This window comes from Mustela putorius, unplaced genomic scaffold (genome assembly GCF_011764305.1).
Source record: "Mustela putorius furo isolate JIRA1106 unplaced genomic scaffold, ASM1176430v1.1 tig00000083_pilon_pilon_pilon, whole genome shotgun sequence".
Lineage (NCBI taxonomy): Eukaryota > Metazoa > Chordata > Mammalia > Carnivora > Mustelidae > Mustela > Mustela putorius.
Window position 1 is genome coordinate 42,221,965 of NW_025421273.1, and position 15,125 is coordinate 42,237,089.

Genomic DNA, 15,125 nt, shown 5'->3' on the forward strand with positions numbered 1-15,125 from the left:
ACTCATAAAAAGGGAGAGGAAAATCTTGAGAAGCATGGAGGCCCACCTGTCCTGTAATTAGTTTTGACTAACACACAGTCTCCTGTGTCTCCTCTTTGATCTCAACTATTTGTCCTGTCGGCAAACCCAGTCATGAACTTGAGACCTCTAGCCCATCATCTCTCTTTTATTTGTGCATTTATAACCTATGTTGTATTAGTCCGAGTTCTCCGGAGAAACAGAACCAATACAGATAGAGGTAAGAGGAGATTTATTATAGGAATTGGGTCCTGTGGTTATGATCGCCGCCTGTAGGCTGGAGGACCAGGAAAGCTGGTGGTGTAACAGTACAGGTCTGAAGGCCTGTGAATTTGAATTTGGGAGCTGATAGTGTAAGTCCTGGTCTGAAGGCCTGTGAACCAGGAGCACTGATGCCCATAGGTGAGAAGATGAATGTCTCAGCTCAAGCAGAGAGCACGAATTTGCCCTTCCTCCGCCCTTTTGTTCTATGGAGGCCCTCAACTATTGGATCATACCAACCCAACAGTGGGGAGGGCTATCTTCTTTAGGCAGTCTACTGATTGAAATCTCTTCTGGAGACACCTTCACAGATATACCCAGAAATATTTACCAACCAAGTGAATGGCCCTTAGGCCATTCAGGAGGACACATTAAAGTAATCACCATAAATACCCATCAATAACCAACAGCAATCATTGCTAGTACTCCTACTACTACTTCTACCACTACGGCTACCATTTCCTAGGCACCTACTATATGCAGGGATTCAGGCCTAGATGCTTCACATGCATATCATTCAATCCTAAAACTCATTCTGTAGAGCATGCGACTCTTGATCCTGGGGTTGTAAGTTCAAGCCCCACATTGTGTTGTAGGGATTCTCTTCCTGGTCACGCCGCTTTGAAGAGGTAGACAGACCAAGAGTGGTGGGCAGCAAAGCAGAGTTTTTTGAGAGATAGTATAAAGCTCCCGGAGAGGGAGGTGGGCCTGAGAGGGTTGCCCCTGGAGTTTCTAAGAGTAGGGATTTTTATGAGCTCTTTTGCAGAACTATATTAAGCTATCAGGGTGTGCAGAGTCGTGCCAGTCAGGGCTTTGGTAACCTATCTGTCTACCTATTAGGTTAATGTCTACATACTGACGGTCTCTTTTTTGGCTGACATCTGGGGGCTTATGTCTTAACTGCCCCTTGTCCGTGATATTGACAAATGCTTTGTGGTGAATTGTCTTATTTTAGGATGTTTTGCAGAAGTCATTTCTGCAAAGGCCACAAAGCAGAATGCTAGTCCTGTCTAAGTTGCAAAACAGGATGTCAGTGCTGCTTTATTGTAGCTGTCCTGATTTTAGATTTTCTTGTTGGGGACCCTGTCCCTGACTCACTAACTGTCCAACTCACTCCTAACAGTGGGTGTAGAGATTACTTAAAAAAAAAAAAAAAAAAAATCCCTGGGGCACCTGGGTGGCTCAGTGGGTTAAAGCCTCTGCCTTGGGCTCAGGTCATGATCTCAGGGTCCTGGGATTGAGCCCTGCATTGGGCTCTCTGGTCAGTGGGGAGCCTGCTTGCCCCTCTCTCTCTGCCTGCTTCTCTGCCTACTTAGGATCTCTGTCAAGTAAATAAATAAAATATTAAAAAAAAATTCCTACAACTAGCCCTCTAAAGTGTGGGTCCCATTATTATAAAGCCTCATGGCATTAATTTATGTAAAATCATTAAAGCATCACCTAGAGATATTTAAAAAATTGATTCATAATTCACATACCATGGAATTTCGTTTTTTAGTATATTTTTAGTGTATTTGGTATAGTGAATATACTAAAAATTCCAAAATATCTTCATCATCCCGGAACAGAAACCCTATACTCATTAGCAGTCACTCCCCATTTTTCCCTCCTTCCAGTTCCTGGAAACCAGGAATCTACTTTCTGTCTCTATGGATTTGCCTATTCTGGATATGTAAGTGGAATCATACAATATATAATCCGTTGTGTCTGGCTTCTTTCACTTAGCATATTGTTTGCAAGGTCCATTTACATTGTAGCATGGATCAGTACTTCATTACTTTTTATGACAAAATGCTGTGTTGTGTGGTATATTACATTTTGTTTATCCATTCATCAGTGGATGGACTCTTGGCTTGTTTCTACTTTATAGCTGTTATGAATACTACTACTATGAACGTTCAAGTTCAAGTTCATAGTGCACGTTTTTTCATGGCACATGTTTTCAGTTCATACAGAGGGATTTTTGTTGCATGACTTTTTGGACTTGATAGTATCCTCAGCAAATTTTTTTTCTGGAAACAAAGTTTTATGCCAGAAAGGGATAACTGCACACCTCCAGACTAAAATTTACTGAAACTCTCTTCCTGCAATGTAAGCTCTGATTTCTGTCCTGTCTTAGTAAGACTTGGTTTCCAGAGACAAGCACTCATTTTTTTATTCCCTTTGTCCAGCTGATCCTTCCTCCTGGAAAGTCTTATCACCATCTGTAAAAGTTTGAAAGTCTTGGGGCACCTGGCTGGCTCAGTCCCTAGGGCATGCATGTGATTCTTGGTCTCTGGGTTGTGAGCTTGAACCCCTTACTGGGTGTAGAGAGTCCTTAAAAAAGAAAAAAGGGAAAAGAGAAAAGATTCTTTTTTTTTTTTTTTTAAGATTTTATTTATTTATTTGACAGAGAAATTACAAGTAGATGGAGAGGCAGACAGAGAGAGAGAGAGGGAAGCAGGCTCCCTGCGGAGCAGAGAGCCCGATGCGGGACTCAATCCCAGGACCCTGAGATCATGACCTGAGCCGAAGGCAGCGGCTTAACCCACTGAGCCACCCAGGCGCCCCAAAGAGAAAAGATTCTTGACCTTCCAGCCAGAAGCTGGTTTTTCCTTTGTAGCATAAGTTAACTTTCTTTTTTTTTTTTCCTGGGAACTCCCTGGAGCTTCACCTGGGCCTTTCTCGTGGCATCTCTCACTCTTTTCCTTCCTAGTCCTACTGGCTGCCCCTCTATCCCCCTTGAGGTCAAGATTCGGGTCTTAATCACATTTCTGTTCCTTACCAAGACATGTGTTGCTTTATACAATAGGTGATGAATGTCCTTGAACTGAATAAATCCCTGATTAGTTGCTGTGATATTGATTTATAAGAGAGATGTATTTGATTTTTGTCCCCTTGCCTGGCACAGAGCTCCTAAACCCCTTGGAATTTCCTGTGAAGACAGCCAGAAAGGTGTTCTTTTGTCATGTTAATGAAGTGACTTTTGGAAAGGCCCTGGTCACCTAAGAAAGGAGACTGGTTGCCAGGGAACTAACCACGTGATTAGAGGATCGGAAACCTTCAGTCCTTCCCCTGATCTCTGGGGTTGGGGGTCGGGGATTGAGTGGAGAGAGGCACTGAAGTTTGAGTTCAGTCCTTAGGGGCCAAGGATTTAATTGATCGAGTTGAGGTCATGAAGCCTCCATTGAAAACCCACATGGCAGGGTTTGGAGAGCTTCCGGGTGAGAGGCCAGGACAGTGGCGCTCTGAGAAAATGTGCACGTTGCCTGCACTTTCTCCACACCTCACCCTGTGCATCTCTCTCATCTGGCTGTTCCTGAGTTACAGTCCTTTCTACTACACCAGTCATCTAGGAAGTGAAAAGTTACTCTGAGTTCTGTGAGCCACTCTAGTGTATTAATGGAACCCAAGGACGGGGTGAGGAGAACCTGTGGCTGGTAGGTCAGAAGCCCAAGAGGCAACTTGGCCTTGTGATTGCCATGGGAAGAGTGTGTGGGGGCCACCGTCTTAGGGGAGTGAGCTCCTAACTCATGGGGTCTGTCACTATCTCCAGGTCAGTGGTGTCCCAGCTGAGGTGACTTGTCGGACACCCAGCTGGTGTCAGAGATTGCTTGGTGGTGTGGGAAAAAAAAAACCAACCCATCTTGTCATTGGTGTCAGGATCGTGGCTGCCCTGTGGTTCTGATTAACTTGAAGCCACGTTGTTTCCTTGTGTAACGGTGGCCCTGTTTTTAGCCAGGTCTTGGAGGGGAGAGGACCAGGCTGGCGAGTGAGGTCATGTTTTTGCATGCTTCCCCCTCCTTGCCTCCACATTGGAGCTGGTGGAGTGCAGCCAAGCAGGTACAGCTCCTCCGGAATCCTCAGGAGATTTTGATGTCCAAGCTTCTTGCTCCTCCCCAAAGGAGGAACATGGCAGGAGAGTCGGGCAGCAGTGTTGGGGGCTTCTTGCAGGGGTGGGGGTGATTACAGTCAGACTTAGGAGGGGGGCAACTCTTCTAGTTCCTGGTTCCCCCATCTCTCTTCAAGCCCTCCCTTAGTGTCTCAGGAAAACAGATTAAATCATCCTTTTAAAGCTACAAGAAGGACAGCAGTCTTGGATTTTCTATAGATCCTGTTTAGATCTCCGCGATCCTACTTGGATAGCCCATCCATCTTCACAGGACAACCATGTCTTTTTATTTTTATTTTTATTTTATTTTTTATTTTATATTTTATTTATATTTTATTTTTTTCCTTTTATTCATTTGTTCACTCATCCATTCATGTAATCTCTATACCCAATGTGGGACTTGAACTCATGACCCTGAGATCAAGAGTCACATGCTTTTCTGACTGAACCACTCAGATATCCCTCATACCTTTTTTTTTTTTTTTTTTTAAATAAGGGATCTAGCACTTTGGAAGTAGTTCTTATTTCTGGCTGATAGACTCACCTGTTAGGGTAGGAACCCACATACATCCACTCTTCCAAGCTTTAAGTAAAGTGAGAGGTCGACACCAGTATTGACCTCTGGCCACGTACATTTGGCTGACACATTGTGCTTGGTTTGGTGGGAGTTGTGATAATTGGGTGTCCCTTCTTGAAGATGCCCCAGCTTGTTCATTCCTTAGGGTCTCACAACTGGCTCTCTTCATGCATGTATTGCTCTTTGAGGTCCCTGAGAATTCGACTCTGCCCCCACAGGGCCCGCTTGTCCACTCTCCTCCCCCACCTACCCCTTGGCACCACTGGTAACTCTGATAGACGATCAGGGCTGGGAACCATCAGCACCTTGGAGTATTGACAGTTCTGTCTGTAGGGGTTCTCAATTCCAACTGAAAGAGGAGTACTAGGGAGCTGTTAAAAATAACCAATCCCTGGTCTATGTACAGTCCTTCCTTGGGGGAATAGACAGTTTCTTGGAGGAAGGATACTTTTTTTCAGATGGGAGGGGGTGTGGTGTTTCAATGAAAATTGTAGTATTTGAATGTGGAATCAGATTATCTGATGTTAACAGTTTCCTTTTAATAAAATTCCAAATTCTAACACAATTGCTTCCTACATTGTGACTTGCAAGGTACATGTTGGCAGTGAATTAAAATAAGACCCTTCTGTGGACAATGGGGAGGGTATGTGCTATGGTAAGTGCTGTGAAGTGTGTAAACCTGGTGATTCACAGACCTGTACCCCTGGGGCTAAAAATACATTATATGTTTATTTAAAAATTTTTTTAAAAAAAGACCCGTCTATATTTCTTAAACTATTTGGTGTTGGAGCCCTGCCTGTTACTGCCTGTCAAGTGTGTTCCATGGAAAGATCCTTGTGTTCCCATGAAGTGAGTGCTTTCTGCCCAGTCCTGGATCAGGCAGAGAGCTCTGGGGCAGAGGGAGACCTCTGTGTGTCTAAAGGGTATGTAAGTTCAAACCAGGTTCCGATGAGCCTCCGCCCCAATGTGTATATATGGAGAACTGGATCCAGGGTAAAATCATGAAGACGATGTCCCTATCTCACCTTCTAACACATTCTCCCATTGTAACGGTTAGACCCAGAATTTGACCTAACTTTCTTAGTGTGTGCACGCACATGCTCAAGAAGTGTGATTTTTATTCTCCTAAATTTAATCTAATTTTTTTGCTTCCCCATCACTTGCCCAACTGGCAGAAAATTTACCTTGGTTGGGAGTAATTTAGGTTCCTTTCATCAATTTTGGGTTCCCTTAATCCTCATCCCAGAGTTGCTTCTAAATTCTGGGCATAGAGCTTAGTCTGGGGATTGGAGTGATGGGAGTATGGAGTATGGTGACGTTTGTCCTGGACCCACTTGTCCTCAGCTTGTCCCACTTGTCCTCAGCTCTCTATCCACTGCTATCTAACTATGTTGTTGCCTAGGAACCCCTCAGGGCTCCCTCTAGCTGAGCTATGTTCATCATCCCCGGGACCCTGGACAGTTTCAGCTGTTCTCTCAAGGGTCCGTTGGCCAGAAGCTCATTTTAAAACCCCATGTCAATGACTCTCATATACTAGTGCATCTCAGACGCAAATGTGCACACTGGCTGTCCAGAATCACAGTAAAATGAAAGTTCTGACTCTGTAGCTTTGGGTAAGGGAAGGGCCTGAGATTCTGCATTTCTAACAGATTGCCAGAGGGTGACCAGAGGGTGACCTTCGCAAGGTTGCGGAGGACAGGGGTGTCCTCAGCATTAATCTCTATCTCTTCTACTTGCTGGGGGTGGGGGGTGGGGTGGGGAGCGGAGTGATATGCTAACAGGGAAGGATCTGGCTACAAATGCCCTCCCCCTTTTTTAGCTTTAATTTTTTTTTTCTTTTATATAAACTCTACCCACAACGTGGAGCTCGAGCTCACAACCCCAAGATCAAGAATTACATGCTCTACCCACTGAACCAGCCAGGTGCCCCTGGTCTGAATTTCTTTCAAAGAAATCAATCAATCACTTGCTTAAAAGCACGAAGAAGCTCCTTAAGATGGTCCTAAGGCCCTTTTCAATTACCTAGATAGGCTCTGTTAGAATGCTATTGGAACTCTTGGCTTTCCCCGTACACCCTACCTGCAAGGAGAAACAAGATGACATCTCCCTTGCCCCCACCATCCTCTCCTCTTGGCAGTCATGCCTGTGTGTAATCCCCCTTGCCTTGTGCATGGACTGGACTTCCTTCCTCGCCTTTTAACGAATAGAATACAGCTGAAGTTTGTCACACAATACAGCTGAAGAAGTCACTTCTGAGATGAGTTTATGAAATGATTGATGTCTTTTGTGGGTACATGCTCTTTCTTGGATTGTTTGTGCTGGGGCATTCGAACTGCCATTTTATGAGCAGCCCTGTGGAGAGGACCACGTGATGCCACAGAAACCAAAGTCCTCAGTCCAACAGCCTGCAAGGAACTAACTGTGTGAGTGAGCTTGGAAGATGGAAATGGCTGCGGCCCCAGCTAACAGCTTGAACCCAGCCTCAAGAGATAGGTCAGGCCAGAGCAGCCAGCCAAGAAGCTTCTGGATCTCTGACCCACAGACACTTGTGTTTTAAGCTTCTCAGTTTTGGGGTAATTTGTTATGTGGCAATAGATGATAATACCCACCTAACTCAAATGCCAGACATTTGGAGATCATCAAAACATTGTTGGCCTATCTGAAAATGAGGCACATTGTAACAAAAGGTAACAGAAACAAAATTCTTGCGCCCCCCTGGGTTGCTGATGGGCGTGATGAACCCAGTGAGTGGCTGGCTAGACGTCACGCTGTGTATTTACACATTGGCTGTTAGACCTTTGGACATTTTTTTCCCCAACATGGAACTCCAGTGCCTTGAGTTAGAAACCTACCTTAACCTTTGTAGCTATAAGCTGACTACGCTGTCTTATCATCTTGCCTTGGGAGAGAAGAAAACTCTAGAATTCAAAATCTCTCACGTGGCTGAAAGACGCGGGCTGACAGGAGCTGGAGCTACTCCCCCTACCCCCCAATAGCGTAGTTTTCTGACTCCAAGAAAACCACCTTTGATTATATAAAGGTATTAGGGGCTGGGGAAACACTAGTCCTTTTGTTACCAGCAATCTCAGAGCGTTTAGAAAGAAAGGCTGTGGGGGTGGGGGTAACCCCGGGTAAGTTGGGCGGGCTTTGTGTTAGCTCAACTCGGGGCCTTCTGAGACAGGAATTCCTAGTTTTCGGAAAGTTGTCGGACTCCTCCTCCGAGGTACCCCGGAGGAGGGCGACCCTCCAGAGTCCCAACTTCCCGCCCCGAGCCCGGCGGTGGGGGGTGGGGTGGGGGTGGGGGCGGGGTCGGCTGCGCTCCCTCCCCTTCCCCGCGCTCTCCCCACCCACTTCCCTTTCTCGGCTGGCCGGGCCGCCCCGCGGGCGCGACCTCTCCCGGCCGTGACGAGCGGGGAGGAGCCCGCCGCAGCCACTGCCGCCGCCGCCGCCGCGGGGGGAGCCATGCCCGCGCCCCGCCGCGCCCCGAGCCCGCCGCCGGCGACCCGCCGCCTCCCGGGCCCGCGGCGGGAGTGAGCGGGAGCGACCGGCGAGGAGCCGCCGCCCGGCCCGCGATGTCACCATTGTTCAGCTGGGTGGCCAAGGTAGGCGGCGTCGGGGCAGCGTCGGCCCGGCGCCCGTTACCGGAGCGGACGGCGCTGGGAGCCGGCGTCCCCGCGGGCGCCGTTCTGGGCACCTCTGTAACCGTCGGGCCGTGAGGGGGTCCGGAGCGCGGGGAGCGCCCCCGGCTCGGGGTGAGGGGGGCGGGGGGTCTGGCCGTGCCGGGACTGCCCGCGGCGGGGGACGTCCCGCGGCCAGGGGACAGCGGCCGGAGGGTGGCGGGCGCCGCCGGAGCCCTTTCCCCGGCGGCTCTCATTCATTAGTCGGCCCAGCCGGCCAGGTGGCGTCACGCCCATTTCACGGACGGGAAGAGCGAGGCCCGACGCCCGGCCCCAGGTGTTCGCCCCGGAGGCCGGCTGCTTCGCTTCCCCGCGCAGCCCACCGCGCGCAGCGCTGGGTGTTGCCCCGCGGCGGGACCGTGTGTGGCAGCCTCCCTGACCCAGGGTCGTGTCTGATGGCCTGGGATAGGGCGCTGCGGGGGCCGAAAGGCTGGACTTGGTGCGCGCAGAGGGAGTTTGTCCTTTGTCTTAAACTCCCCGATTTCAGAGGGAGCGGTGGTGCGAGTTTTGAATGTAAATTCTATTTCCATGAAGTTTTATTTTCCGAACATGAGCGCTTTCAGAATATCGGAGCCTCACAAAGCCCTGCCAGTTTCACGACGGCTGGAACGGAGGGACTGGAGTAGCTCTCTGGAGTTCTCACCAGTTGGAGAACGTGGGATTATTTTTATTCCTCCCGGAGTACCAGGCATTTGGGTCATTTGAATGATGCCTCCCTCGAAGCCTCTAAAAGGCCGGCAGGACCCCTGGGCACTTTTCTCACACCCAGGGGCGTTTCGCAGGTTGAGTAATAAACTCTTTTTTTTTTTTTTTAAAGATTTTATGTATTTATTTGACAGAGAGAAATCACAAGTAGATGGAGAGGCAGGCAGAGAGAGTGAGGGAAGCAGGCTCCCTGCTGAGCAGAGAGCCCGATGCGGGACTCGATCCCAACACCCTGGGATCATGACCTGAGCCGAAGGCAGCGGCTTAACCCACTGAGCCACCCATGCGCCCCGGGTAATAAACTATTATTGGAAGAACCCGTTAGCCAGTATGTGACCCTTTACAAATAGTAATTAGGTGGTGGTTCTTTCTGCTAATTACACAGTGCTCTTAGACTGCTGGTTTTATAATAAATACCTGTCCTTGAGCCAGATAAAGCTTTGACTATCAATTAGTGCTAATAAAATGGAGACACAGAAACCAGATTTTCAGGCACTGTATTCTGTCTTCTCATCCTCACCAGAATTTTCACTTCCTGAAACACAGCGGGTGGTAAATGAAAAAGTTTTGAGTCGCGGTTTTGTATTGAAAAAGAAAGGAATGATATGCCCTGATTTCCTGGTTTGATGTGATAGCTGATTAGCTTTTATAAATAATGCTAAATTAAAAAATGATGTGAGGTGGTTTAAGAAGTAATTCATGGTGTGTTGTCTGATTATATTTTATTTTAGGTTGAGGATTTGAGTCTGCTTGTATACTGTTATACTTTATATCATAAAGCCAAAGGGAGAAATAAAAAAAACCAGACTTACTGTTTGAAGTCTAAATAAACAAAACCCCAAATACTTATTGTTCATACTATTTTATGGTTTTATTTACTTTTCCAAAATCTATTTAATAAAGATGTTTTTCACTATAGGAGTGAGGTGGACTTTTGCTCATGTTGGCCTAGGAGATGACAGTGAAAACACCAGACCAAAGTTTTATTAAAAAAAAAAAATAACACACAAACTCAAAAAACAAAACTGTAAGGACTTCTACAAGGATTGTCAGCTTTCTCCAACTGGCAATACTTTTGAAAAGGTTATTTAAATGAAATGTATGTTGATAACTTCATCTAAATTCTGAATCATGTTATTCCAAAGTTATTTAAACTGCAAAACAACAAAACTATGAAATGTTTTTGGAACACATTTATCAGTTGTCAGGAGAAAGTGCAGTTATTTTATATTTCATTCCTGTTAGTTGGTGTGTGATTATAAATTGGATCCTGAAATTGATTTTTATAAACAATATGATCTGTGAGATTTTAGAATATGAAATTATTTGAAAGTTCATTTCTTGGGGCTGTAGATGATAAGAGTGACTTTCTAGGGAACCTGATTTGGTTCACTGTTAAGAGATCTGCTGCTCTGTCTGCCTGTGCTCACTCACGCTGTCTCTCTCTCTCTCTCTGACAAATAAATAAATAAATTAATTAATTAAAAAAAGAGATAAGGCATCAACATGGTTAGCATTATAAACTAGGGAATATTTTAAAGGCAGAAACAGGAGTTTCAAATAGGACACACAGTGTGCATAATCCCAAAGTACAGTTATATTTGACTTTAGAATGACCCTTCAAGAGCACATAAATGAATATGAGCACACGCCTCACACAAACACTACATCTAATTGCTGTTCTAGTTTGACCTTTGCAAACTGGCTCCACACCTGGTTGGGAGAGGGAAAGGGGCGTGGACATGGCTTGGTGCAGATGGATACCTGAACAGGTATTTGTTTTTCTTGGGTGCCGCATTAATATTGTGTAAATATTGACTATACAGTGTGAGGAATAGAGCCCAAACAGAGAATTCTATGTTAAAAAAAATTAAGATGCACTTTCTTTTATGTTGGACATGGCCTTGGAACAGTAAGGCAGGTGCACATTGTATTACAAATGGGACAGGTTTTACAGAGGTGAGATTCCTTGGTTAGTCTCTCATTGGGACACGTGTGTTTTCTCATAGATTGCTAATAAAAACAAATTTCTCAGGCATCGTGATTTTTATACTAAACCCACAGATGTCCCAGCCACCTGGCAGTTTTGAGTATTTCTGTTGATCACTTCTGTGCCTCCCATGCATCAGTTAGTGAAACCTGCTACAGAACCACCAGGTAACTTTCTGAATTTATTTGGATTCACACCTGCCTGTAAAGATACTGGCTAAGATTATTGCTAGTATCCCAAAGTAGTGGATTTTCAATATACATGTTATTCAGTCAGGTAAAAAGGAAAATGAGCCTGCTGTGTTCTCAAATTCAAGTGCAGTTTGATGCAGTTGATGCCTTGTATTTTTTTCCATTGCTCGTGTATTCACCAGATGTTATTGGGCACCTTTTATGTACCAGGTACTGTGGATGCCCTGAAGGAGTTAGTTCAGTTGGCACATAGGCTTATTCTTTATTTATTATTATTATTTTTTAAAAAGATTTTATTTATTTATTTAATTTATTACTTTTAAACAGATTTTTATTTGTTTATTTGACAGATCACAAGTAGGCAGAGAGGCAGGTAGAGAGAGAGAGGAGGAATCAGACTCCCCGCTGAGCAGGGAGCCCGATGTGGGTTTCGATCCAGGACCCCGGGATCATGACCCGAGACAAAGGCAGAGACTTAACCCACTGAGCCACCCAGGGGCCCCATTTATATTTATTTATTTATTTGACAGAGAGGCAGGCAGAGGGAGAGGGAAGCGGCTTCCCGCTGAGCAGAGAGCCCAATACAGGGCTCAATCCCAGGACCCTGAGATCATGACCTGAGCTATAGGCAGAGGCTTAACCCACTGAGCCACCCAGGCACCCCTATTTATTACTTTTTTAAAAGATTTTGTCAGAGTACGAGCACGTGAACACACAAGCAGAGGGAGTGGCAGGCAGAGGGAGAAGCAGCCTTCCTGCTAAGCAAGGAGCCCCAATGTCCAAGACCCTGGGATCATGACTCCAGCCAAAGGCAGACGCTTAACCAACTTAGCCACCCAAGTGTCCCAAGACTTATCCTTTAAAAAATGTACACACTGGGGGCTCCTGGCTGGCTTAGTGGGTAGAGTATGTGACTTTGATCTCAGAAGCCCCATGTTAGGTGTAGAGATTACTTACAAGTCAAATCTTAAAAAAATATATATATATTTTTAAAATTTTAAAATAGTCGCTAACATTTTATGTGAAACCAGTTTCTTCATATTTTGGCTTTGCTGAAAACAAAGGTTATGAGCTACTATTCATTCAGCAAGCCATTTCAGAAATGGTTCTGCACAGATACTTACTGCACACCTAGTATATGCCCGCACTGTTTGAGGAGCTGGAGATACAGCAGTGACTAAGGCAGACCAGCTCCCTTCTTTCCTGGAGCTCGGGTCCTGGATGGGGGAGACTGCGCAGAAGCAAGCAAACGGATGAACAAGGTAGTTTCAGGGGGTGGTAAGTGCTAAGGAGAGAAGTAAGCAAGATGCTTCGGGGAGAGTGATGAGCGGCTGGGCTGGCAAGGAGGTGCCCCCCCCGCCCCCCCCCCGCCCCGGGGGTGGGGGTGGGGGTGGGCGGGACAGAACTACAGAGACCAGGGCCTGCAGGTGGCTCAGGTGGGCACGTTAGAGCAGTGGGGAGAAGGCAGGTGTGACTGCCATCTGGTGAGCAGGGAGAGCTGTGGGCCCTGAGTTGGGGAGGGGCCTTCTGGGCCCGGCCCTTTAGGGCTCTGCAGGCCCAGGACTGGGTTTGGCTTGGCTTCAAGTGCAGAGGGAGCCATTGGAGGGTGTGAACTTGAGGAGTGCTGTGGGCTGATGTATACATGGGGTGTATACAGAGAGACACTTAGGCTGTTGTGTTTTGGGCAGGGGTGACAGGGCTAGTTTGGACTTCCGTAGTAAGGAGGGGACACCTGTGGAGACATCACTGTTCTTTATCTTCTGAAATGAGGTGACTGGGTGGCTTTGCTCTCGTGTTCATCTGAGACTGGTGCAAATGACCGAGAAACTAATTACATCTATGTTGAGTACAACTTGCCCTTGGTTGGCTGCCTCTGAAGAGCAGGGCTTTCCGGCCCAGTTGTGTCCTGATGCCAGTGTGGTTTGTTTACCTTTGCAGTTTCCTGCAGACTGGAGCAGCCCATTTTGCGAGCCTCTGGCCAGCTGGGCTGCCATGCCGAGGGCCACCCAGCAGCCTTCTGAAAGGCGCACATCTTCCCACACCTGGTGCTTAGGCAGCGGGTCCTCTGCTTCCCGGGACCCTTGAGTCCGTTGCATGTGGTGCGTCCTAGGTTCATGTGATGAATTATTTAAAAATATAATTTTTGGTGGGGGGAGACTTCTATTATGTTTAATTAGTGAGTGTTTGAGTTTAATAAAGAGGGGAGGACTCCTTGTCCTAATCAGACCATTCCTTGACTTTGAAAAATGTGCTGCCTCTGCTAAGCAAAGCTGGCGTAGCCAGGATCAGGATTTGGGCAGGGCTCCCGTGAGGCCCGTTTGCCCGCCTGGGGCAGCAGCCTCTCTGGGGGAGCTTTGGTTGCTTAGAGTAACAACACCATGGGCACAGGTTGGTTTTATGAAAAGAGAAGGGAGAAAAACAGGAGTAGAAACCCTGCCTCATCCACAACACAGCTGGGAGCTCAGAGTAGATCTCATAATGACCAAAAAGCACATTAGTTTTTTCTCCCCCCAAATTCCCTAAACTGATCTTAACCTATATATGTGTCTGCCTTGGTCTGTTCCTGACTATCTAAACCTGTCCCATCCTTCACGCCTGAAGCATCTTTGAGTATTCATTCTTTCATTCCTCGGATGCATATATCATCCCGGTAGAAAAGAGCTCCCAAAGCATGTCCTCTCCCAGGACGACAGCCCGGTGGCCATGGGGGAGTAGGGAGTGGCTCTTGCACTAGGGACGGTCACGGTGTGCCAGGTGATTAGAGGGGCAGGTGCCGAGGCCTGGTGGCACGTTGGAGAAACCTCAGTCCCAGGCTTCCGGCGAGGCGGCCTGGGGAATCCGTTGTAGCGAGCAGGAGACTGCACAGGTGAGCAGCGCCGGAATGCACGTGGCAGGTAGACCCCTTCAGAGAGGCTGGCATGTGATCCCGGGGGGTGAGGGCTGGGGGTGAGGGGTGGGAGTGAGGGTTAGGCCCTATGGACTGAAGCTTACCTTTCCCCAAATTCTCGTACCCTTGTAGTCCATTCTGTATGATGCCTCATGTTGTGGTTTATTCTTTTGTCTCCTCTACTGGCCTCTAAACTCTGCAAAAGCAAGGGTGCTGTGGTTGTCTGTACTGTGCATACAGATCACTTGGGCATCTTGTTAAAATACAGTTCTGCTCTAGTAAGTCCGGATGAAACCCCAAATCCTGCGTTTGCAACAGGCTTCCAGGTAATGCAGATGACCTGGGGACTGCACTTTGCATAGCAAGGTTCTCTCTGTTTTCTGTTATACCTACCATTAGAGTAGTTGCTTATAGTTTATGGAACAAATGCCATGATTTCAGAGTAGTCACTTTTATCTGGGAAGATGGTAGTGGAAATAGTGTCCCATGAAATAAAACCTAGAAAAATTAACCTTGAAATTGGGTATCTGGGGAGTAAGAGTGGAAGGGAGATTTTGCATTGCATACTCTTACACCTTTTTTAAAAAGTCGGCATTTTATATATTAACTATTCAGTTTATCAAATTTAAAAATGTTTTGGCCTTTTCTCTTTTTCAATGTATTTAGCTTTACCCTGGCTACCATTAGGATATTATAATACTAGAATCAGATTATTATTGAAAAATTAACTCAAATTGCCCTCCTGTCTTTTCTTTTTTTTAAATAGCTTAATTTTTAAGAGCAGTTTAAGGTTCACAGCAAAATTGAGCAGCAGGTACAGAGAGTTCTTGTACACCCTCTGTTCCCACACATGCGTAGATAGCCTTTCCCATTATCAATATCTCCAACCATTTGTTACAGTTGATGGACCTGCACTGACACATTATCTCGGAAATTCCCAAGTGTGTG

At 46.6% G+C, this 15,125-nt stretch overlaps 1 protein-coding gene across 5 annotated transcripts in view; it reads left to right on the forward strand.

The window, feature by feature from the left end:
• TBC1D1 (TBC1 domain family member 1) overlaps positions 1-15,125 on the forward strand; it is a 227,279-nt gene that overhangs the window by 65,279 nt on the left and 146,875 nt on the right. The window contains exon 1 of one of the 5 annotated variants that reach the window (XM_045076421.1): positions 8,061-8,329. The exons of the other annotated variants lie outside the window; for them this stretch is intronic. Coding sequence (XP_044932356.1) covers positions 8,300-8,329 — 30 coding nt within the window. The 5' untranslated portion in view covers positions 8,061-8,299. Of the gene's footprint in view, positions 1-8,060; positions 8,330-15,125 lie in introns of those variants that run through there. 5 annotated transcript variants of the gene reach the window in all.